This window comes from Lathamus discolor, chromosome 5 (genome assembly GCF_037157495.1).
Source record: "Lathamus discolor isolate bLatDis1 chromosome 5, bLatDis1.hap1, whole genome shotgun sequence".
Classification (NCBI taxonomy): domain Eukaryota; kingdom Metazoa; phylum Chordata; class Aves; order Psittaciformes; family Psittacidae; genus Lathamus; species Lathamus discolor.
Window position 1 is genome coordinate 68,572,737 of NC_088888.1, and position 25,869 is coordinate 68,598,605.

Consider the following 25,869-nt stretch of genomic DNA (forward strand, 5'->3'; position numbering starts at 1 on the left):
TAATAACTATTAATTTCCTGTGTTAACGGTATAATTTAATTTTTTTAAACATTCTCAAAGATTATTTGGGACTACAGATACAAGCTTGTATTACTTTTAGAGGCTGCAGTTTGTTGTAAATATCGTTGGGGGAAGTTCTGAACATGAACAATTGCAGGATGAAGATTTTTTTTCACAAGCAGAGGAGGTTGTTACTGAATTTGTGTGTGTTTGCATCTTTAAACCTCGTTGTGCAAAATTAATCATAAATACTTTAATTGTCCATTTCTTCACCAGGTTCCTGCTATTTCTTCCATTAGAGTAGTTGTAGTTTGTCATCTTAGATTTAAAGATGTATATTCTTCTAAACTGATTATTGCTGATTTATTGACATTTAATTATTAACAGGTCATTATTTTACTGTATATTACTTTTGGTCACACTCTTGATTAAAAACAAATGCTGAAATAGAATGTGACTAAAGATTTTGATTAATTTTAACAGATGTTATCCTGCTATATTTTGTTTTCCTTACAGATTCAATATTTGAGGGTTTGGGGGGAGTGGTAGCCTCAGAGTAAGAACTTTGGAACATTAAATATTTCAACAGGCATCCTTAGTTTTTTTACAACATATTCTTTTTCTTATGATTGCTATATGTATAGAGTCATACACGTAGACATATATATGAAATAAAAAAATGTGTGCTGTTTGTTTTAACAGATTGGACAACTTGCTTTTAAAGGCATGAAAAGACTGAACCGAATCCAATCTATAGTTTTTGAGACTGCCTACAACACGAATGAGAACATGCTAATCTGTGCCCCCACTGGAGCTGGGAAGACTAACATTGCCATGCTGACAGTCCTTCATGAAATCCGCCAGCATGTTCAGCATGGCGTTATCAAAAAGGATGAGTTTAAGGTACGAGTTTAATGAACCAAGTAACAGCTTTTTAACTTGTAAGGTAAAACCCATTTTATGTTATACATGAAATATTAAATCAGGAGGTTTTAAAGGGTATTGCACTTTTCCAACTTAAAAAGGCTGGTTTTGATTTACTTCATTATTGCTAAAGCTATTCTTATTTGTGTTCTAAAAATCTTATTATGTGAGTAAAAGGCTATGAAAATGCATTTAGCTTTGATGCAGAACCAATTTTCAAAGTGATGAGGCTATATAAACAAAATCCATTGTCCTTTAAACATCTGCACACTTATCCAAGAAAGATAACTACTTTTCATATATCACTATTAAGATTTTTCACTGTAAGCGCCTGGCATCGTATTTCACAATAAATTGTGATTTGTAATGGTTGCCATGAAACAAACAACATTGTGAGGTTTGCTCATTTATCAAACGAGTGTCCTTTTGGTGCAGATTGTGTATGTTGCTCCTATGAAGGCTTTGGCAGCAGAAATGACAAATTACTTCAGCAAGCGTCTGGAACCACTAGGCATTACTGTGAAAGAGTTGACTGGTGATATGCAGCTGTCAAAAGGTGAAATTCTGCGGACACAGGTATGCTTAATATTTTAAAATACTGTTCTGTGTGCGTGTTCATACCTCTCCATAGGTACACTTGTCTTTTCTTCAAACTCCTTGTTGAAGTATTGGTGAAGCAGCTGAAATCTCCTTATTGAGTCTGTAGTTATGCTGGTTATGTTCCAAAATGTGACTTTCCATTTGAAATGGCTAAAGCACCAATACATTTGAAATATCTTAAGCAGTGAGCTTATTAAACTTTTTGGTTTCTCCCATTTGGACTTATGGTATCCCACTTCAAGGTATAACCTTCCTATAAAATGTCACCTGATTTCTAGCTTGTGAACCTTAGTGGGTTGTGCTTTTACCCTTCCAGGGTTATAAACCAAGTATGTATGTATTTGCAAGAACCTAACATTCATGATTTCAGATTTGGCATTCCATGATAATAACCATCTTTAGAAAGTTAAGGTCTGGTCTGCAAATAGTAAATTCTAAATAAATTTGAAATTCTGTAACATTGTTGCAAATATGTCAAATAATGCTTACTACCTTAAAAAAGGAAAAAAAAAAAAAGCTGTAGGTTCCTGTTAATGGATGATCTTACTTTTGCTTTATAAGGACAAATAGGAAAGTATAAGACCTCACTAGGCTCAACATCAGCTATGCAATCTGGACATCTGTAAATCGATGGGTCCGGATGGAATGCACCCACGGGTGCTGAGGGAGCTGGCGGAGGTCATTGCTAGGCCACTTTCCATCATCTTTGGTAAGTCGTGGGAAACGGGCGAGGTGCCTGAGGATTGGCGGATGGCAAAGGTCACACCAATCTATAAGAAGGGCAAGAAGGAGGACCCGGGTAATTATAGACCGGTCAGCCTTACCTCCATCCCTGGAAAGGTGATGGAACAACTTATTCTTGACTCCATCACTAGGCATATCAAGGATGAGGGGGTCATTAAGAACAGCCAACATGGTTTTATGAGGGGGAAGTCATGTATGACCAACCTTATAGCCTTCTATGAGGAAGTGACTAGGTGGAGGGATGATGGTAGAGCGGTAGATGTAGTTTTTCTTGATTTCAGTAAGGCATTTGATACTGTCTCCCACAGCATCCTCATAGATAAGCTAAGGAAGTGTGGGCTTGACGATCAAGTAGTGAGGTGGATCGAGAACTGGTTGAAAGGAAGAAGGCAGAGAGTTGTGGTCAATGGCGCAGAATCTAGCTGGAGGTCTGTGACTAGTGGAGTTCCTCAGGGGTCGGTGCTGGGACCGGTGTTGTTTAATATTTTCATCAATGACCTGGATGAGGGAACTGAGTGCACCCTCAGCAAGTTTGCTGATGACACAAAACTGGGAGGAGTGGCTGACACACCAGAGGACTGTGCTGCCATTCAGCGAGACCTGGACAGGCTGGAGAGTTGGGCGGGGAGAAACTTGATGAAATTTAACAAGGGCAAGTGTAGAGTCTTGCATCTGGGGAAGAACAACCCCATGTACCAGTACAGGTTGGGGGTTGACCTGCTGGAAAGTAGTGAAGGGGAAAGGGACCTGGGGGTCCTGGTGGATAGGAGGATGACCATGAGCCAGCAATGTGCTCTTGTGGCCAAGAAGGCAAATGGCATCTTAGGGTGCATTAGAAAGGGAGTGGTTAGTAGGTCAAGAGAGGTTCTCCTCCCCCTCTACTCAGCCTTGGTGAGGCCGCATCTGGAATATTGTGTCCAGTTCTGGGCCCCTCAATTCAAGAAGGACAGGGAATTGCTTGAAGGAGTCCAGCGCAGAGCCACAAAGATGATTAAGGGAGTGGAACATCTCCCTTATGAGGAGAGGCTGAGGGAGCTGGGTCTCTTTAGCTTGGAGAAGAGGAGACTGAGGGGTGACCTCATCAATGTTTACAAATATGTAAAGGGTAGGTGTCAGGATGATGGAGCTAGGCTTTTTTCAGTGATATCCAGTGATAGGACAAGGGGCAATGGGTGTAAACTGGAGCATAGGAAGTTCCACGTTAACATCAGGAAGAACTTCTTTACTGTAAGAGTGACAGAGCACTGGAACAGGTTGCCCAGGGGGGTTGTGGAGTCTCCTACACTGGAGATATTCAAGGCCCGCCTGGACAAGTTCCTGTGTGATGTACTGTAGGTTACCCTGCTCTTGCAGGGGGGTTGGACTAGATGATCTTTTTAGGTCCCTTCCAACCCTTGGGATTCTGTGATTCTGTGATTCTGTGATTTGAATGTTCCTAGAAATAAAGTTTGGTTTTTTAACCTCATAAACAGTATTGCACGGATGGAGATTTTTGTGTTTTAGCAGATACTTCCTGTCACATTTAATTCAGACAAATGCTGTTTCTGTTAGTGAAATACCATTTTTCCAGAATATTGAGATACTTTTATATCTGTTGTTATGTAGAGATCCTTCTAATTACCCTTCCTCCTCCTGCTTCGTCCAAGAGACATGCTAACATTTGGTTGCATTATTGATCTGAGCATTTATAAATGTAACTTGTAGTAATTATTGATTCAGATGAGTTACATTTTTTCAGTTTTAGCTTTTGATATATTTTATATTTTTATAAGAATAGAGAAAACTAGACAAGACGTCTATATGTAATTAAAAATAAAGAGGACCACTGCAGTAATCTAGTATGATGTCCTGGATAGCAGTCTTATTTTATTAGAAGACGTGTGCATACATATTGATGCATACAGTCACCATGCTATGGTAAGCAATAAATAACAAACCAATACCAATGAGTAACAGCAACATCACTGCCAAAGCGGAAGTGACAGTGGAAAAGCATGCTCTGAATCTAACTACAAATTTATGTGAACAGAATGAACATAGAATGGAAAAATGCTGTTTTCTCTTGCTCTCCTAGCTTGCAATGTAATCTATAAACACCTCATCACTAAAACTGCTTACATCCAGTAAAGAAGAAGGGAAATAAAATTAAAAAGTAGAAAAAAAAAAAAAACCCAAAACAACATTTCAGGCATTATTAAGAAATGTGTGTGGAAAATAGTTTGCAAAGTTGACATTTTATTGCTGTAGTAATGGGAAATTATTAATATATACAAAGTGTTAATTTAGAGTAACATTAATTTAAGCTTCATCATGCTCTCCTGTTTGAGTCCAAAATACCACTAGTAGCAGAATTTCTCATCTTCTTTTGAGGAAGAAGCTAGAGTAGATTTATGTATCATAGAATCAAGAAGGAAATGGCAAGGGGATGACCCAGGTAAAAATCAGTTTTTTTCATAGCATTGAAACTTATTACTCACCTTTAAAGGATTTCTACAGTTTTGTATGTACCTCATAGGATAGAAACATTATTGTGAAATGTGGTGTATTTGTTGTTCCTAAATTGGGGTGGGGGCATGGAGATGGAATGAAAAATGGTTTCCAGAAAAGGAAAAATTTGGAAACCATTATGTTATTTGTGACCCAAAATTTAGTTCCTAGATTTTCAAAGGAACTACAATTAAAGCATTGATAATAGCTTTGCTTCTTTGCTCTTCAAAACATCTGAAAGGCTAAAAAGAAATTATATATCAAGACCAAAAATTCTTGGACTGTCATATACTCATTTTTGTTTCCTTTTGGTTATTGCAGCTAGTCAGTCTTCCTTCCTTTAGGATTAATGAGAATTGTAGGAGGTGCGGAAGAGAGGGAACACAAATCCAAGAGTAATTGCTGCTGCTGTTCTTATAGGCTCTGAAGCCCAGCAGTGGGCTTTGTTTTATTGCTGCTTATCAAAGTGCACAGAAAATATGTAGCCTTATTATAAACTGAGGAAAGGACACTTGTGCTGGATTTTGCCTGTTGTTCTTTGCATGTATTATTTCCTATAAAAACTCAAGCTTTTTTTCATCAATTGTGCAATTAAACCACCTCATCCAAGCTGGGTTCTTTCATTGCTTTTTACCCTATATTAAATTGATTCTTGCTTCAAAACTTTCTAACGTGTACCTTTCTCAAACATGAATACTCTGATAGGTGTTGCTGCTTTATTTATAGTTTCAGAGTTGCTTTGCCAATCATTACCCTGCTTTCTAGCCTTTACTAGTGTCGCAAATGAAGTGCCTCTGCTTAAGTGTGAAGCAGTTTTCCCTATAAGAATTAACATTATAGAAGTTGGCTACATGTACACAATTTCAATAGAGATTGTATGTATAGTATGGAGGATAAAAGGCAGTAGTAGGATCATCAGTTGAAGTAGATGCAGGCATTTCAGGTTGGATTACTGTTTCAAAAGATCTCAGCTGATTCTTCAAGGAAACCGAAGGCCAGATATAAATCTTCTGTGACAGTTGTCTTCTGCCTCTTTTCTGAGCACTTACACTTTCGGCACCTTCATTTTCACCCTCAGGTGAATCAAGTCAGTCGTAACGAAAGATGTAAAAATAAGGTGATTGTCAGATATTAAAAGTAGCACTTCAGTGACAGTCCTGACAATTTTCTCCTTCCTTTCTGTCCTGCATGCTTCATCCTTTATACTTGGAATGTGTGTATTTAAGTATGTGTATTTTGTAAGTTATTACATGCACCTGTTATGCTTGTTCTAATGAGGAAAAATTGCTTTATCTGACAAATTGCCAACTGTCGCACTTCTCAGGAATCCACCATTCATGTACAGTGGAGTCTGCTTGTTGTTACTTTTGCTACAAATATTTTTCAGCAATAACTCTGTGCCTTCCATGCTGTTATAGAATCATAGAATAGTTAGGGTTGGAAAGGACCTTTAAGATCATCTAGTTCCAAACCCCCCTGCCATGGGCAGGGACACCTCACGCTAAACCATCCCACCCAAGGCTCTGTCCAACCCCGCCCTGAACACCGCCAGGGATGGAGCATTCACAGCTTCCCTGGGCAACCCATTCCAGTGCCTGACTACCCTCACAGTAAAGAACTTCTTCCTTATATCCAGTCTAAACTTCCCCTGTTTAAGCTTTAACCCATTACCCCCTTGTCCTATCACTACAGTCCCTAATGAAGAGTCTCTCTTCAGCATCCTTTTCTCATTCTAATTTCTCTGTTACTTATATTCATCCAGAAAGCATCCATGTCTCCTGCTGCTCCATACTTATATGGTATTATACATAAGATGATTTTACTTCATGTTATTCCATACTATACTTTGAAAATTCATTTACAGTACAATGGTTCCAACACGTACTTCAGAAGCCAAGCTTTTCAAAAAAAGTTGCTTCTAATTTTATCAATAATGAAACTCCCTTAAAAATAAAAATACTCGTTATATTGACTCTTCGGTTGATCTTCGAACTTGCTCCCTTCATCTTGTGCGGAGAAAGCCAAAGCTACTATTTAAGCTGTGTCTCAAGATGCGAGATGCATGTTAAAACTGTGAGACCCAATCTTCCTTCATGTCTTTGTGAAAAGGAGCAAGTGTAAGTACTTAACCTATCACCTTAATGTTTCAGACAGAACAGATCCAGGGATCATTACCAAATAATTTGTACAAAAATAAATGCTTCACTTAACCTGTAAGCAGAAGAAAATAAACTTGTTACAAACAAGTTTGCCCAGCAAAATCTTGGAGCAGATTCTCCTGGAAGTCATGCTAAGGCATATGAAAAACAAGAAGGTGCTTGGTGACAGCCTGCATGGCTTCACTAAGGGGAAATCATGCCTGGTCAGTTTGGTGGTCTTCTATGATCGGGCTATATAACTGATGGACAGGGGTAGGGTAGTTGACGTCATCTACCTGGACTTGTGCAGAGTGTTCTACACTGTCCCGCGTGACATCCTTGTCTCTAAATTGGAGAGACATCAATTTGATAGATGGACCACTCACTGGATAAAGAACTGGCTGGATGGCCGCACACAAAGAGTTGTAGTCAATGGCTCGATGTCCAGCTGGAGACCAGTAACGAGTGGTGTCCCTCAGGGATCGGTGTCGGGACCGGTCTTGTTCAACGTCTTTGCCAGTGATATGGACAGTGGGATTGAGTGCGCCCTCAGCAAATTTGCCAATGACACCAAGCTGTGTGGTTCGGTTGATACACTGGAGGGAAGGGATGCCATCCAGAGGGCATGCTTGTGAGGTGGGCTGCTGCCAACCCTATGAAATTTAACCACGACAAGTGCAAGGTCCTACACCTGGGTCGGAGCAATCCCAGGCACAGCTACAGGCTGGCAGAGAAGAGATTCAGAGCAGCCCTGTGAAGAAGGACTTGGGGATGGTGGTTGATGAGAAAATGAACATGAGCCGGCAGTGTGCACTCACAGCCCAGAAAGCCAACCGTATCCTGGGCTGCATCAAAAGGAGAGTGACCAGCAGGTCAAAGGAGGTGATCCTGCCCCTCTAATCTGATCTCTGAGACCTCACTTGGAGTACTGTGTACTGTTCTGGTGTCCTTAACATAAAAAGGACATGGAACTGTTGGAACAAGTCCAGAGGAGGGCCACGAGGATGATCAGGGGACTGGAGCACCTCCCGTATGAAGATAGGCTGAGAAAGTTGGGGCTGTTCAGCCTGGAGAAGCGAAGGCTAGGTGGAGACCTCACAGTAGCCTTCCAATATCTGAACGGGGCTTATAGGGATGCTGGGGAGGGACTCTTTGTCAGGGACTGTAGTGACAGGACAAGGGGTAACAGGTTAAAACTGAAACAGGGGAAGTTTAGATTGGATATAGGGAGGAAGTTCTTTCCTGTCAGGGTGGTGAGGCACTGGAATGGGTTGCCCAGGGAGGTTGTGAGTGCTCCATCTTTGGCAGTGTTCAAGGCCAGGTTGGGTGGGATGGTTTAGTGTGAAGTGTGCCTTCCCATGGCAGGGGGTTTGGTACTAGATGGTCTTAAGTTTCTTTCCAACCCTAACTATTCGATGATTCTACCTGTTGTGCTGGTTCTTGTAAAGAGTTTATGTTATGTTATTAAAGCTTTTTCATAGTCTAAATAATGATACATTAACTTTTTCTTTTCTCATTAAAAAACAATCAGAGGAAGTTAATTTCCCTACAGTTGATAGGAAAAACATTAGCTCTATTCTCAGCATGTTTGTTTACTGACATACTATTATCTAGGAAACTCTGATATTTAGATATCATGTAACCCACAATGACATTAAGCATACTTAATTATCTGTTGTTTAGTTAAGTTGGTTTTGGTATGTTAATGTTTAGATGGATAATATTCAAAATAATAAATTGTCTATTTTGCTGGGTAGCATTTGAGATAATGTGAAATGTTTTGTTAGAAGACAGTGGATTATTTGGGTGTTTGTCCTTGTGGACTTTTTTGAATGTGCATATTATAGCCACTCAGTCTTTGTTTTATACAGTCTAGAAAATGATGTAACATCAAAATCAACTTGTGGGCTTTCAGATCAGTTATTTTTGACCTTGTGTTTCCAACACATATACTGGTAATAGTTATCTTTTGAAAGTTTGAAGAATAAAACCGGGATCGGAGCAGTATAGATTTATAATCTACTCACCAAGTCCGAAGACACTGCCCTGCACTGGGCATAGTGAATTGTAAGCTGGTGAGTAGCATGATCGCCTTTAGGAAGATATAGAAGTGCTTTCTGGCCCTAACAATTAGAAACTTTTAAAAGCAGTGGGCATCAAAAACCATCTAGGAGATAATTTCTTCTTAATGCTTTATACAGAAATAACATTAAAGAAAGTTAAGATCCTTGGCATAATACAGTGAAAATTTATCAAAATTTTAATTTTAAAATAATTTTTCAAATCATCCTGTTAAAGAACTTATACCTCAGCAGTTTTGCATGAGATGTTACACTACAATCCTTGTCAACAGCTTGCCTCCTAATTCAAATAAATATACATAAATGGGGCTGACATTTTAAAGCTGAAATAAATTTTCTGTCATGTTTTTTCTTTACTTTGTGCCTCAGAGCTGCAGATATAAGCAAAATTTCATTTATTAGTGCTCCGTTTCTTGCTCTGCACTGAAGACTCTTAGATTGTCATGAGTCTCGCTCGCTATAGATATATCTTGGTGTTAAGGCTAGATTATCAGCGATTTCTGTGTTGCCGAAATTACATCGTAGTTGAAAACAAATCTGATCAAATTTTGAAAGCAGGCTAATTTCCCCAGCTTTATAAACCTCTGTATCTCTTTGTTCCTTCTTTCTCATATTCTTGGAGTTAAAGGGATTCAGAGAGCCAAAGAAGGAAATTTATTGTCTTTTAAATAAATATTACGGGGAAATGAATCAAACTATTATTGTGTGAATAGTCTTGATTCTGCCACTTCTGAACGATTGAATACTTATTTGGTATGTTTTTCTGGAATACAGATTTCATTTTTTTTCAATAGAGGGAAGTAATTCCATTTTTGTTGTTCTTGATCAAAAAACTGTTTATACAGAAAGCAAGATTATTTGTTTAAAATGTGCTACTGGATTTTCTGTAGTTTTTACATAGAGCTAAAGTATTCCAAGGCCCACACGAAGAGATTTATACATTTACTGAACTGCAAGGCTGTGCCTGTCACTGTGGGTCTAACAACCTTTACAGAAACAGACAATTCTAAACCTTTAAGGTTTCTTCAGGCCTCCAAATACGTCTGTCTTTTTTTCTGTTCTGGATTTGATAAAAATCAGTTGCATGTCTGATTAAAGAAAGGGGTATCGGAAGCAAACGTATCTGACCTTAGTCTGCTTTCAACCTAAAATGCTCTTAAACATTTCTTCTTAACACAGATCGGAAGTGGGAAACCTAGAATAGCATTAACCTATTGATTTTCTTTTAAACTGCCTTAATAAACTTTTATAGTTTCACAATTCTGACAAATTCCTAGATGCTCAAATAAGTCAAAGTGTAAATTTGTTTTCTGTAGTGCCCTTCATCAATATGCAAAGAAATACGCAGAGGCACGAAGTGAAAGATTAGACGTTTTATCCATGCAGCTCAGTTTGAGGAAAAATAGGTGATGGTTGCGGGGCTGGTGGTGCTAAGTAAGTCCTGCTAAACCTGTTTTGCATTGTCAGTTAGAAAATGGGCAACTAGCTGTCGTATCTATTCTCTGCTTGTTAGCCTGTATAAGTTAAAGTCACGTTGCTTTCCGAGTTGATTCTTAATGTTGCTCACGGTTTATGTAAAAACTATTTTAATATTTTGCTAAGAAACCATCTTTCAAAGCTGTAGATTTTAGAAGTGATATCACTTTCATTTGCCAAGTACTGAGCACATTGAGCAGCTTAAAAATGTGAATGATTTCCAAGATCTCAATTAAGGAGAAAAATACCTACAGCAATAAGTAAGCAGTGTCTTTTCATCACCTTATGAGCACCATGTGCTCATTTTTGGGATGTCCGTGCCCAGGCAGTGGCAGGTGCCAGACATGGCCAGTTCCAGCCAGCTCCAGCAGCCTCACCACAGGGTATGGCTGAGCTCTGCAGCCAAGATGGTGGTGATTCTAATACGCATAGTTAAGAAGGGGCAAAACCACTGTGCAGGAGTTGAGAAAGGGTATTGAGGGCAAAAGTGTGAAAAGCAACCCTTCAGACACCAGGGTCAGAGCAGAAGGAGGGGAGAAGGTACTCCAGGCACCACAGCAGAGATTCCCCAGCAGCCTATGGAAGAGGTCATTGTGGAGCCATGCACTGCCACTGCAGCCTTGGGAGGGCCCCACACCACAGCAAGTGGATGGACCCCCAGAGAAAACTAGCCCATGGAGAGCTCATGCAGGAGGATGCTCATGGCAGGAACTGCATCCCATGGAAGGGCCCATGTTAGTGCAGTTTGTGAAGAGCTATTTGTGAGAGGGACCCCATGTTGGAATGGGGGGAAGGAACAGCAGAGATGTAGGGTTATGGACTGACTGCATCCTGCATCCCCAAGGAGGGAAAGGGACTGGGAACAGAGCAGCAAAGTTGAGCCTGGGAGGAAGGAGGACTAGGAGGGAAGGGGTGTTTAGGTTTTGTCTTTGTTTCCTCACTATTGTACTGTATTTTTAATATGTAATAAATCAAATTAATTTTCCCCAAATCAAGTCTGTTTGTGACAGTAATTGGTAGATTACCTCCCAGTGCTAATCACGACCTATGGGCTTTTCCATCTTATTTTCTCTCCCTGTCCAGTTGAGGAGAAGTGAGGGCTGGCTGGGCATCTGGCAGCTACTAAGGTCAATGCAACACAGCTAGTATTAGTTCTGGACTCTTCTAAAATAAAGTTATTGCTTTCCTTTAAATGTTACTTTTGGTATTTCAAATCCAAGCAAAACGTTTTATTAGCTTATCACAAATTTTATTAGCTGGTTATTCTTCTTTTTAACTTTAGTTAGCTATTTATACTGGAAATAAAAGTAGCTTAGAATAAAAGGGCAATTTTTATTGAAAAGCATGAGTAATACAACAGTACTGATAGTGTTTTTGAAAACACCAGTGTTGCAAATGAAAAGAGAATTTGTGTAAGCTGCATTTGCATTGGCAAATACATTTGTCTGATTACTGAACAGAATGCTTTTCTTGAGCAGAGGAAATAGCCTGAAGGACTGAGTGTTTTTTGACATCTCGAAGATTAGCTGATTAATTGTACTTGTGATGGCAAGGCAGAAGTGAGAAGGGAAACAAAGACCACAGAAGCATCAGAGCTGAATAGGGCAAGTAGTTCTGAGAACAGCAAATGGCATTGGGACCTTTGAGTAATACGGATGATCAGTCTGATAGATTCTGTCAGCTGATAGACTCTAATATTAAGTCATGAAGGCTTTATTCTGTATTGGAATCTGATACTAATAAAGTGGAATAATGCTTTTTTTCTTAAGTTCTTATCTGCAATATAAAACTAATCAAGTCTGGAACTATTTGAAGCAAAAGAAGGCTATAAACTTGAGGTGCCTTCTGTTTCATTCTACAGCTTTCTTTTTTTTCATACACTGTTTCTCATTTCCTGTGCTTTAATAAGATACAAAGATGCTTCTAGGTAAAAGCAAGTAGTGAACTTGATTCTTGCTACTTTTCCTATGGAAATGGAAATATATAAATTTTGTTAATTTTTAGCCCATTATGTTCTATGATGCTCTGCTATGTACTTTGAATGGCTAGTTCTTAAATAAAAAGGACTCTGTATAAAAGAAAAATTTTGTAAGCAGGATTTGGTGGTGTGTGTTTTGTTTTTTTTCACTACCATTTTTCTTGGCATCCTTGCTATCTATTTCACAGGTTTTGATAGGAGTGCTCTTCTAGGGAGCAGTTATAAACGAACACTTTCAAGCATTACTTGCATGAAATTTAATTAAATTGTGTGCTACGAAGACCTCCTAGCCTGAAATTATTGTAGGCTTTGCAACATGCCCTTAATTGCAAGTAGGTTGGCCTTTTGGTCACATATATAATGCTAAAATGTATGAAATTACATTACTTTATGAAATTAGAACATGGAAAACTGTTGCATTTCTGGTTCATCCCAAAACTTTATTTTGCACAAAAATATTTCTATTTCTAAACTGTCTGTGTTGGTAAAGTAGTCTTCAAAATTTCTTGATTACTAAGGAATATATCAAACAGAATCTATAGGAACTTTATTTCTCAGTATCCTCTATTGAATACAGCGATGTCATCTTACCATGCATGTCACCATACTCATACAAAAATGAGTGACCAAGAATTATGATTTTTTTTTTTAAATTCGGAATATTAACAGCTCTTCTTCCTCAATAACAATTCTCAGGCTATTGTGTTGTACTGCATTTGAAGAGAAATTGTATATAGAACACATTTTTTTTTCCATTTGACAATAACAGTTGTCAATTGTTATCCCATTCATATTGCCATATCATTTTGTGAAAACTATGTGAAGTGCTTACACTGAAAAATTACATAGAATGTGCAATCTAAAGTGCCTTTGAAACAAGATAATGCTATTTTATTTTCTCATCTCTTGGTGCTTCATCACTGTCTAATCTCCTTCTCCTCCTCTGGTATTTTTGTCCATCACTGTGGTTGTATACTCTGATGTTAGTCTTCTGTAATTGACCCTTGCTTCCAGTTCCATGCCATTGGTGTTTTACGTGCAGTTGTTGAAAACTCCTGTACTACTGCTGACTTTAGATACCAGTCTGTTTCCAGAAACAGAGTGGTTCTTTGCTCTAGAAACTTTGGATGCATTAGATGCAATAAAATCTACAAATCTTTTTTGATATGAGGAGATAAACTGTCATGAAGTGGCAATCAGAAATGATCCAGAGATTATAAAGCTCATAGACACAGAAAAGACCTCCTCAAGTTGTTTGTTTCAAAAGAAATGTTGAGCCTACTTAATACTCCCTCTTTTGCTATTCCTAGAATGAAAAGTAGTGCTGAATTCTGCACACACCTGTGGCTTCAGGAGCAGAATATCCTCTTTTGATCAGCATTTGGACTGGGAGATACAATTTATGAAGAGGACATCAAAATCTAATACAAAAAAGAAAGAGGCGGGGTCATGCCTCTTGAGAAAACTCAGAGTATTTCTCAGTAGTGCAGCCTTGCTGGAAGAAAATGTCCTCTATTTTATGATTTTTCAAGGTTATGCACAATTAAGAGTCTCTCTTCCCTTAAATGAGGTAAAAACATTGCCTTTCAAATGGGAGAGAAATATGAAAATGTTCAGAACAGAAACGTTTGCTGAAGTTTATCACCGAGTCAAGAAAGATCAAAATCTTTTTGTACAGTAGATTTCTGTATCTCAGAGTCATCTCCATTTCACATTGTCATCTCATATGGATTTCCTTTGTTTCAAAAGTCTTCACAGTTGGAAAAATAAAAACTTGCTTCCTGCTTCATTGTCCAGGGCATATTGTGTTAAAAAAAAAAAAAGAAAATAAAAGAAAGAAAGAAACCCAACAAAAAACCCCGCACAGACAAAACCTACTATCCAGGATTGTTTGAGGCAGTGACGCTTAATAGGACTCCACAGACTCCACACATCTCTTTTTCTGTCTTACTTCTTTAACTTTTTTTCTGTAAATGTTAAGTGTATTTCTTAATTAGTGTTTAGTTCTGAAAGCAAGACTTAAAATCAGAAGGGATGTGGCTTTTTATGCATACAAATGCCTACTGTATTGGGTTTAAAGATAGGAAGCACTGTTTTTTAAGGGTTTGATCTTGTCAGTCTCTTCACCAGTAAGTACACTCCCAGTTGATAGCAGTCTGGCGACCAATAGCACCCAGGTCTTCAGCTGGGCTGAATTCATTCCCCTCAGCTTTTTGAAAGGAAAAAGTGGAACCCGAAAAACATTTTCATGGATGAGCAGAAGGAAAAAAAGCTAGTTATTTTTCCAAGATTATCCTCTTCAGAGATTCAAAGTAGGGAATAACAAAAGGTAAATGAAGACACAATCTGGATTAGGTGAAGCTGCCTTGACTAGTATCTGAAACTGATAAACTTGGAGCCCTCTCCCTCCCAGTTTGGGTGCACTTTGGTAATGTCACCATGCCCATCCAGCTCACCTCTGGAACAAGTTTTCTATTTGTTGGTACTGTAGTGCAATTTCTTGACCTCTTAAAGGCAAGGAAGGAGTATTTCCATGGGTGTCTTTTTTTATGTAGTATACGGTTTTCCCACTGTTTTCTTCCTTCCTCACACCAACTTGGGGAAATAGTAAAGCCGGTGAAAAAAAATTGATGTTAAACAGCAGAGATGCAGCCTCGGGCTTTCAATGTTAATTCTTTGACTGAGTTCATTAACCCTCAGAAGTAAGGCAGTAAACTCTGTGACTTCACATGTGGTACTCCTGGTTGCCTCTGATGATGAAAGCGATTAAGAAGCAAGTCAAATTTTGCTTGGGTAAGAGATTTCTGGCTAACTTTTTAGGGGGGTTAGTTAATAAGCTTGTTGCTTAGTTGATTTTTGTTGCTAGGACAACTACATTGCTTTCTCAGGTTTATGTTATCAATCTGTGCCTTCAGCATTGTGCTGCTTTTTTTTTTTTTTTGGCATAAGTCTTCCAATATCATAGTGGGATTGTTGGAAGCCCTTCTGATTTACTGCTGTCATTAATATATGTGCCTGTGACAGCTAAGATTTTGCCAGGGTCGGGGGTGGGGGAGAAGTACTGATACGTCATGAAGAAGTAGCAGTTTGAATAAAAAGTAGTAGTTCCTTTATAAGGAACTGGAGGTGCTGCCGCCTGTGACCTAAATTAATTTCTAGATTTATGCCAGAATCCATCTTGATTTTAGTAAAGTCCACTTCCATGCTTCAGAAATTAGAAATCATTACTCTAAGACATTCATTTATGTTTTATTTGAAATAATCTATATTTCAAAAAGACATAGTGGATTATTATAGTACATGCTTGCTTGCTTGCTGCTCTTGCATAATGTGTAGAATTTTAGTACAGCGTTTGAGTAACCTACTTTGTGTTCACTAATCAAATGCCACATACCCTGATAAAGCATGTAATTGACTGGCATTCTTTGGTATGACTCACTTGGCTAAAATCTCTATTTAGATTGGGTTGGAAGGTGGGAGGTAATTTTTGGTTTAGCAGTAAAATTTAGTTGAAACAATGCCAGATAAAATTGCAGTAATTTTGAACAACAACGGGAAAAAAAATGTGTTATGTGTTTTGCAGTTAAAGGCTTTTTTGGTAATTCCATTCTTGATTATGTGTTTCTTTTTATTGGGAGTAATTACGTTCATGCCTGAGTTAGCTCCATTTCCTACAAGTTTTTCTAAATTCTTTAAAAAACAAAGTTTTAAGTGCCTTTTTTTTTTTCTCTGTTTGCCTTTTTTTGTCTTGGATGAATTAATGTATAACTTATTGGTATTGCACTTCAGCATGTAAATCAAAAGATACAAATATTCAGTTTGGATGATGAGCCCTTGCTGCAAGTATATAGTCTTTTGTTGTTGTTTTTTTGTTTTGCTTCCAGGGCACACAATTTTTCATTTACTTTAAGGTAAATCCAGTTTTAATATATCCACTGGATGCACTGACATTAATCACTGTCTCTGAAGAAGTTTGTTGTTATAATTGTACTGGTTTTGGCTGGGATAGGGTTAATTTTCTTTGTTGTAGCTGGTATGGGGCTATGTTACGGATTTGTGGGAAACAGTGTTGGTAAGACTGTTCTAGTTTGTTTAGGGATGTTTTATTGCTGAGCAGTGCTTACACAGGGTCAAGACCTTTTCTGCTTCTGACTCCACCCCACCAGCTGGGAGTGCACATGGAGTTGTGAGGGGACACAGCCAGGACAGCTGACCCACAATTGACCAAAGGGACATCCCATACTATATGGTCTTATGTTCAGCATATAAAGCTGTGAAAAGAAAGAAGGGGGGGATGTTTAGAGTGATGGTGTTTGTTTTCCCAAGTAACTGCTATGCCTGATGGAGCCCTGCTTTCCTGGAGGTGGCTGAACACCTGCCTGCCCATGGGAAGTGGTGAATGAATTCCGTGTTTTGCTTTGCTTGTGCGTGTGGCTTTCACTTTACCTGTTAAACTTTGTCTCAACCCACAAATTTTCTTACTTTCACTCTTCTGATACTCTCCTTCATCCCACTGTGGGGGAGCGAGTGGTGCTTTGTGGGGCTTAGTTGGCAGCTGGGGTTAAACCATCATGCAGTGGAACTTCAGAAGTACAAATAAGTACAAATAAAAGAAAAATAGTTGTGGTTTGCATATACCATTCATCCAGACTGCAACTGAGTATGTCGAGAGGAATGCTGTTGCTCTTCGATTGTATGGCTAAGTCCAACAGTGTCACCTGCAGGTGAATCAAGTAGTTTCTTCATTTTTCAAGTAGAAATTTCAGACACGCAAGATAAATTACTCATAGAAAAAGAGATCTGGTTTAATAACTTCCTGTGAATATATAAAAATCAACTTTGCTGCTTATTCTTGTAAGGAAATTAACTGCAAATTTCTCTTTAAAAATATTTTTAATAAGTGCATGCTAAAAAAAATTGAAATAATTCTTTAATGTGTATAAAAAGATGTTTATAGGAATATTCTGCCATTTATTATTTGAAATCAAATTATTCTGAAAATGTGTGTCATTTATGACATTAATTTTTTTTTACTGTGTATTTTTTAATAGAGATAAAAATTGTTTATCCATGCAAATATCATCTCAATTCATCGTGTTAGAATATTGCAGAAGAAATATGAAGTCAGATGTCAAAAGATTTGCATTTGGGTTAAAAAACTCAAATTAATAAACACCTTTAAAATTTGTATATGTGAAAGATTGCTCTTAGATTATTGTATCTGTCACTTTGATACACAGATATTAACGATGCCAAAGTTTTCTGAAAGTAGAATTACATGATTTATGTGAAGAGAGAGGACTGCTGTTCTTTGGTCATTTTTTGAGACTACAGCATCTTCCTTTCTCTGGTGCCAGGTTTGTAATTAATTAAAAACAAACAAAAACCCAACCAAAAAACCCCACACCAAAACCCCACTTATTTCTTCAACTTCATGTGACTGGAACTGGCTGACTCAAATTCTGTCTTGACCTTTACATGAAGGATTTTTAGTTGTATTATTTATAGTGATGGGATCATCCAGTGTCTGCTGAGTTGCAAAGTACTTGTAACATTTTAAGCCGTGTTGTGAATACTAGTGACATTGTCAGAGAGGCTTCTGTGTAATACATGTGCGTGACTGTGAGAAGAAGTAAGCCTGGTTGAGCTGCTGAGTTGCTCTCCCACTTCTGTGATACAGTGGTGAAGCTCCGATGGGGAAGCTGCCTTTGAGCTTTCTATTCCTTTTAGGTCACTTAGGTGGGAGATTTATATGTCTCAGTCTTGCGGATTCTTAGCGTAGAAAGTTTTAAATAGCTTTGTGTATGCTATCGTGTTGTAAGCTGTAGTAGAGACCTCAGTGGCAAGGGTTACTTTAAGTAGGAAATTCATAGTAAATTAAGCCTATTTGGTGGGTCCTCACAGACACCAGTTTTGGTTTGTGCTGGTTTTAGAGTGCTTTTGCCATTTTAGAAAATACTTTAGACAGTGATGTTGAAAACCAAATGTTACATCATGTCAAGTCATAGTGCTAAGCACAAGATCTCTTTGCTGCTCTTTACATTTGATCTTGCTTTACTGTGTTTCAGACAGGCCTTCTTACTTAGTTCTATACTTGCCAAGTTGTATTCACTGTTACATCTATCAAAACAGATAAATGTTACATTGATTGGTAACCTTGGTATGGGGGCAAGGGAGAGAGGGGAGAGTTCCTAATGTAAGAGAAAGTTTCAAAGACTTTCAATTTCATTTGCATGCCAGTATGCAAATATGGTAGGTCCAGTATTATAGCTGTAAGAAGTTCAGTTAGCTTAATGTGTTTATAATGCAGCATGATTCCTCAGTTTTAATCTTTTATGCAGAATTTAGTCTTCACTTAACGTGCTCCAGAAAGTACATTGTGTGTAGGAGTATTATATATAGGATTATTAAACAAAATGGTCCAGAGTTGAAAACTGATCAAATATGATCCAAGCTCATTTGTAAATCACTTAATGAGTGATACTAATGAGTTCAATAAGCTGTTTTAGTGGGTTTTGATCTAGATGGAAAACTCAAAGGCTTTCAGACCTTAGGGGCCTCTAGCCATCCTGTGAACGCGTTACTCCTCCTTGATACCTTCAAGTCCAAGAGTGGTTTGTCCTGGTGAGCAGAGTCAAACAAGAGTGTCAGGAGGCCTGTGGGATGAAAAGTAAACATAAAAATGAAGCATGAAAGAGGTGGATGCAGGAACAGGTGACCTGGAAGTATTTTAGTTGCTTTTTTAGCATGAAGGGACAGGGTTAGGTAAGCCAAAGCCTTAACAAAGCATATGTGAAGGGGAACCAGAAAGGTTTCTATGGGTGTATAGGAAAAGGAAGACTGGGGAAAATTGTAAGTGGGGCAGGGGACCTGATGAAAAAGGACATGAAAAAGGCTGACGTACTTAATGCCTTTTTGGATTCAGCCTTTATTGTTAGGACTGTCTTTCAGTAATCCCAAGCCTCTAAGACAAATGGGAAAATCCAGAGAAGGAAAACTTAACACTTGGTGAAAGGTTAGGGAGAATGCAAACAAACTGAGCATCTGATGAGATTCACCCACAAGTCCTGAGGGAACTGGTCAAAGTCATCATGAGGTCATTCTAAATTACCTTTGGTGATCACCAAAGGTTGAGGTTGTGGTGATCCTCTGTCATGCAACAGAGTGTACCTCAGCAAGTTTGCAGTGGTGATTGGATCAGATGGTTGTACAGTCATTCAGAGGGACCTTTACAGCTGGAGAAATGGGTCAAAAGAGATCCCATGAAGTTCCAGACTTAAATGCTGTGTTCTGCAGAAGGGTTGGCAAATAATCCAATGAAGGCTGGGGACTGGTCAGCTGGAAAGCAGCTTCCCAGAAAAGATACAGATATTCTTGTGGATAACAAATTGAACATGAGGCAGCAGTGTCCCCTACAGTCTAGGCTGCATTGCAAAGCGTTGCCAGCAGCTCAGAGGAGGTGATACTGCCCCTCTGATCAGCTCTGTTAAGACACACCTGGGTCCACTTCTGGCCTCCCCATTGTGGGAGGAATAGGGACATAGCAGAGAAAGTCTCGCAAACAGCCACAAAAGTGATTAAGCAGTAGGAACATCTGACACATGAGGAGAGGCAAAGCAAGCTGGGGTCATTCAGCCTGGGTATAAGAAGGCCCAGATAGATGTGATCAGTTTATGCATACATTGTGTATTTGTGTGAAAAGGAAGCTGAGAAAGACCTTAGCGGTGTCCAGTGAAAGGACAAGAGGCAATGGGCACAAACTGCAATACAGGAAATTCTCTGTAAACATAAGATTTGCGGGTTTTTTTTTCTGTGGAGGTGGTCAGAAACTGAATTTTGTCTTGAAAAGTTGTGGAGTCTTCACCTTAGAGGTACTCAAAACCCGACTGGACACTGTCTTGAGCAGACTTCTCCAGGTAACCTTATTTTGAGCTGTGGGTTAGACTGGAAGATCTTCAAAGGTGTCTTCCAACCTAATCCATTCTGCGATTCTGTGAAAATCAAGTTTATTCTATTCTGATGGATTTGCCTATGTGATTATCAGGAGTTAACTCCAGTCAGCAAGTAAGTACCATGCCTCCATTTGCTCATTCCTCACCAACCCTGTGGGATGGGGAGGAGAATTGGGAAAAGGTAAAACCTGTGGGATGAGAGAAGAACAATTTAATAAGTAAAATAAAGTAAAATAACAATAATAATGGGGGGGGGGAGAGAGAGAGAGAGGAATAAAAGTCAAGAAATAGTTGCTCACCACCCACTGGTTGATACCCAGCCTGACCCAAGCAACTATAAATCCTTTCCGGGTAACTCCCCCCCAGTTCATATACAGGGCATGACATGCTGTGGTATGTAATGCCTCTTTGGCTAGTTTGTGTCAGGTGTCGTGTCTCTGCTACCTCCCTGGTTCTTGTGCCCTCCTCGCTGGCAGAGCATGAGACTGAAAAGTCCTTGATCAGGGTAAGTGCTACTTAGCAACTGCTGAAACATCAGTGTGTTATAAGCATTGTTCTCAGGCTAAAGCCAAAACGCAGCACTGTACCATCTACAACTTTACCCCAGCCAAAACCAGGATACTATTATTTACTGCATGTATCAATAAAAGATGAGACGGAATCATTTTAGACACCATTTTGTGTGTTACAGTGTTCCCATATAATGATAAAAGCTGGCATTTTGTCAAATTTCAGATTTCTTTCAAGTGATGGAAGGCTAATAAGCAGTATACTTTTCATATTTTTCTGTGTAAAATTATGACTCAAAATCTTAAAATACGTTGTCAGAATATTAAATTCTGAAGTACAATGAATCTTAGTAAGTAACAATAAAGAATGCCTCATTGAAGTTCTTTAATAGCAAAGAATGTGAAATTGAAGTACTTCATGGTATGAACTAACTGCTCATCTGCATATGAATTATTATTGAATTTATTAAAAACACCAAATAAAATATTACTTTAGGGCTTTGTCTCCGAGGCTTTTTTTGGCACTGAGGATGTAATCTTCAGTAAAACTAGTAGGAATATAATTTTCAAGAGTGTCTATTAGCATTAATATTTTATCTGTGAAGAACTTGGAAGAATGATTTACTTCTGTTAGTTTTAATGGTCTTTTATAGCTGAAAAGGTTCTGTGCAAAAGGAATCCACATGTCTTTAAAATTACTGAGTAACTGTTTTGCTCTTCCAAATACTTCTTTAAGCACAGTAAATTTTACAGGATAAAAAAGCAGTCTTGTATAGTTAATGCAAATGATGCATTAAGTTAGACCCTTCTCCCAGAGTACAATTTAAAGGTACTCAGAAGTCCAATTATCTTTGATTTAGATGTAAAAATTGCAAAATAACAGCTGTGCCTGCTGAGTGAATATTCCTCTGCAAAAAGGTAGCTTATTTGAACACAGTCGAGGACAGGTTGCTAAGGGAATGTTTGCCTCTTTTGGCTCTTTTTCAATTTTAAGTGCTTCTGGTCAGCTGAAAATGCAAGTAAATTACAAAATGGTATCAGAGCAATTTAGAATTTATAACCTCTAAGTTGTCATTTTGCATGTTACAAAATATTTTAGGTTTTTAGCATTTATTGTATCTATTTGTGGAACATAATCACATTACATTTCAAATTAATACTAACAAATGTTGCAGCAAATCTTGCTAAATTTGACTGCATTTAAAAGTACAGCTTTTTCCATACTACATTACAAAATTTTTTTAAAGAGTCTTTGATGCTAAAGAATCACTTTGCATGTGTAGCTATATTGAAATGTACTGTAATTTACAGTAGAATCTTAGTATGTAATAGTATAAAGTATTATTAGTATAATACTAAAAGTATTAGCATGAAGCATATAATCGTATACATTATAGCATATAGTACTAGCAGAGTATATATTAGTAGTATATTAAATTTTTAATATAGAGTAGTATTAGAATATATTATTTAGGATAGATATTTGTTTAGAATTGAATTTTGAAGGGCGTTTTTCAGTTGAAGTTCTGAGGATGTTTCCCTTGGTGTGAATGCAATATTAAGTGTAGTTACGTAAACTAAGATGATCTTAAAACCGTACAAAATTGTATGAAAATTAATGTCTTTCTGTGAAAACAGATGCAAGACATACATTCCAGTATTGATAAATATTGGTCTAATTTGGTCTTAAAACACGCTGATCATGGAGCTTTCCAAAACTTTGTCGTGAACCTCCTGTTCATGTCTGTCTTCTCTCTTAGAAGATTTTCTTATTATTTTTAACAGAAATCTATTTCCAATATAAATCCTACCCAAATTTCATTACCACTTTCTTTATCTGAATGTCTTTCTTCCCCAGCCACTGCTGTTTGCTTTTTGGAGACTCTTGCAGTTGTAGTTATCTCTGTTCAGACATGTTTATTTAGACTAAGCATCAATTAATTTAAACTTTTCATAAAGGTCATGCTTCATTTATGTTTAGTCATACTCATTTTTCACTTCTGGACTCTCAGTTGGTTTGCACTTCTTGAATTAAGTTGCCCAAAACATAATGTATTGCCCCAAGGTCATACTGCTGCTTAGCAGAGTGGAAAGTTTATTTAGCATGTCCAAGTAACAGCATTTCTGTTCCAAGGCTTCATTTTTTGCAACAGTGGAGCCTTTTTGGTTCATATGCTGATCGATCTGCTCTTTCTTTTTTCCCTGTCCAACCACAGTCTTGCCAGTTGTTTTACATCTTGTATTTGTTGCCATAATTATTCCTAAGGGTCAGAATAGTCTATTTTGGCTTTAGCCATATAAGAATTGGGTAACTAGCTTAGACTGGTTGCACAGACTTGTAGGGAGAAGACTATAGAGAAAAGAGTGCTCAGGCTGATTTGTACTAAGATGGATGATATGAACCAGCTAGAAGGAAACCAGACAACTAGTTTAGAACTTCTAAATCAGCAGGTAAGAGAGGCAAGATGAATCTCAGCCTTGGTGTAAAATATTGAAATTGCATTACTGACTTTCATCCATTAATACATCTGTTCCTTCACCAATGCATTTACAGCTCCATGCAGCATAATAGCAGTTGAAAGTGTAGTGAGCATAAATTTTAAGTCTCTTGTTAGGATTACTAAAGAAAATATGCAGTAGTATTGGGGTAGATAGACTCCTGTGGAACTCCATTTGGTTTGATCCTTTCATTACAACAGTGAACTGTTGGCATTTCCTCTGAGTGCTTAAAGGATCCTGCTGAAATCCAAGGAATGTGCTAGTTTGTGGTTAATATAGCTGAAGAATATGAATTTGACAATCATACCATAGGTCAGTTGCAGTCACCTTCAAACTGGTTGTCATTAATATTAGCATACATAATTTTCTCTGAAGTGTACATAATTTTCTTTGGAGTGTAGACTTGAAAGCAAATTTCATGAAATCACATCTGCATGGAGGCAAATGTTGTTTGGATTGTCATTTTGTGAACAGGTGTCACAAAATTGTCTTTTAATACAATATCTGTTTAACATCAGCATCTTAGCCAAACCGAGAAACCTTTCTTCCTTTTATACTTTGCCACTGAGACAGTGATTTGCATTGATCCTAAAAAAACCTGGTTTGATATGGAAAAAAAAACCATGACTTGCTTCTTCTTACATACAAACCTGTCAAAGAAAATAAAATTGTTCAATAAAGGTGTGTTAAAGGATATTGGGAACAAAATGTCACTGTTGCAATCTGATATTCTTTCACATAATATTGGGTTAATTTGCATCTTGGGGTGATGCTTTACAGGAGCAGAGCAGAGGAGAAAAAGAATTGCCAAGAACAACTGCTTATTGAAGAGCAGTTCCTCACTTTTAGAGAAAAAGTTATCTCTTGTGTTCCAGAGAATAGGTATTTGATCACTGTTGTGGGTTTTTTTATCAAGTACCAGGAAAAGGAACATGGTCTTTCTCTCCCCCGCTCTGGCTTGCTTTAAAATTAAAGTAAATAAATAAATAAAAGGTTATAATTATGCCAACACAACTTATTCTGAACTTTTAATATTTATAGTTTATGAGAGATGCAGAACCCTTGTGATAAGCCTTAAAAGTCTGCTGGTTCTAATACATTGGAAGAACTGGTAGCTGAGGTAGTCTTTCATCTTTGTCTCCTGAAGCTGTGCAGCCCTAAAGTTTTCCTGTAGAACAGCAGAGGAATGACTTTGAAACCCTTTTCCTTGCAGCTTTGGGAGAAAAAAGGAAAGAGTGGAAAAAAAAACAAACCAAAGCAAAAGCAACCAAGCAAACAAAAAACCCATCGACTAAGCAACAATATACTGTGTTTCTTGGAAATGTCTAAAAAATGTTCTCATACTTAGTTTTGCCTCATAAATTCTTATCTAGTAAACAAACTATCAACTTTAGCCCAGATATTGCTATAATGATCTTTAAAAACATACACAAATACATACTCATGTTTTGTTGTTATTCAGAGGTATCTCTGTTTCATATGAAAAAAGGGCTGGGAGAGAAGAAAATGCAAAATAACACTGAGAAGACTTGAAAACATGCAGGCTGGATGCAGTGTCCCAAGAGACAGACACTTGCTGAAAGTTGTCAGATCTGATTAAGGGAGCTGTTGGCATCAATCAGACCTGACAGTAGTATATCAGAGGTTAGTACAACTATAATTAGTGAGCTGATTAACAGCAAAGAGGAAGAGGGTAATGTTTTGGATCAAACTCCCTTAAAACATTTAGATCATTATTTAAACTTGAAGCCTGAGTGGCTAATTATATCTTCTACAATATAAGAGCTAAATTCCACAAAGCGTGCAAGCTGTTCCTCCTCATTGTGGTTGTTAAAATAAGGTTTGTACTGACTACACAGACTGTTTTTCCTAGAAAAAAAAAAAATACAGAGAGCAGGTGTTCTTACCACATTACTCCTCAGTACAGCTATTGTGATCCTAATGTATATTGTTTTCCACAGTTTCTCCTTAGATTAATGTATCTACTCCACATGTAAAAGCTTTTTATTTTTTTTCAGTGAGAATATAAAAACAGCAATGCTTTCACAGCAGCAAGAAAAAGGAATTTTCTGTCCAATTCATCAGCATGACTGCTTGTACTGGGTGTCGTTCCATTTTGCCTTTGTCAGACTCTGTTCTACTGATGTTTAGAAGTAGTGTTGGAACTCACAAATGAATTTTGTAATTGCTGGAACAGCCAGGACTCTGCTGAAAGCATACAATTTTAAATCTTAACATATGAGCTTAAATCTGTTAATTGTAACTGTGATACTGAGTGTACAACAAATAAAACAATATTGAAAAAATCAGTTCAACAGTATGTGTCACATGTGTTACAAGTGTCTCGCTGCGCTTAAGTGGTGTGCTGAGACCTTGTGAACTGGTTGCCTTTTCGTTAGGTGAGTTAGCTGGGTTCTGTAAAAGAACTTAACTATCATGCATTTCTAGGATTAAGTTAGAAAATAAAACATGCTGAACAAA

At 37.9% G+C, this 25,869-nt stretch overlaps 1 protein-coding gene across 3 annotated transcripts in view; it reads left to right on the plus strand.

Moving 5' to 3' along the window:
* ASCC3 (activating signal cointegrator 1 complex subunit 3) overlaps positions 1 to 25,869 on the plus strand; it is a 270,142-nt gene that overhangs the window by 68,005 nt on the left and 176,268 nt on the right. For all 3 annotated transcript variants that reach the window (XM_065681165.1, XM_065681163.1, XM_065681164.1), the window contains 2 exons: positions 703 to 903; positions 1,360 to 1,500. In XM_065681165.1, coding sequence (XP_065537237.1) covers positions 703 to 903; positions 1,360 to 1,500 — 342 coding nt within the window. The remainder of the gene's footprint in view (positions 1 to 702; positions 904 to 1,359; positions 1,501 to 25,869) is intronic.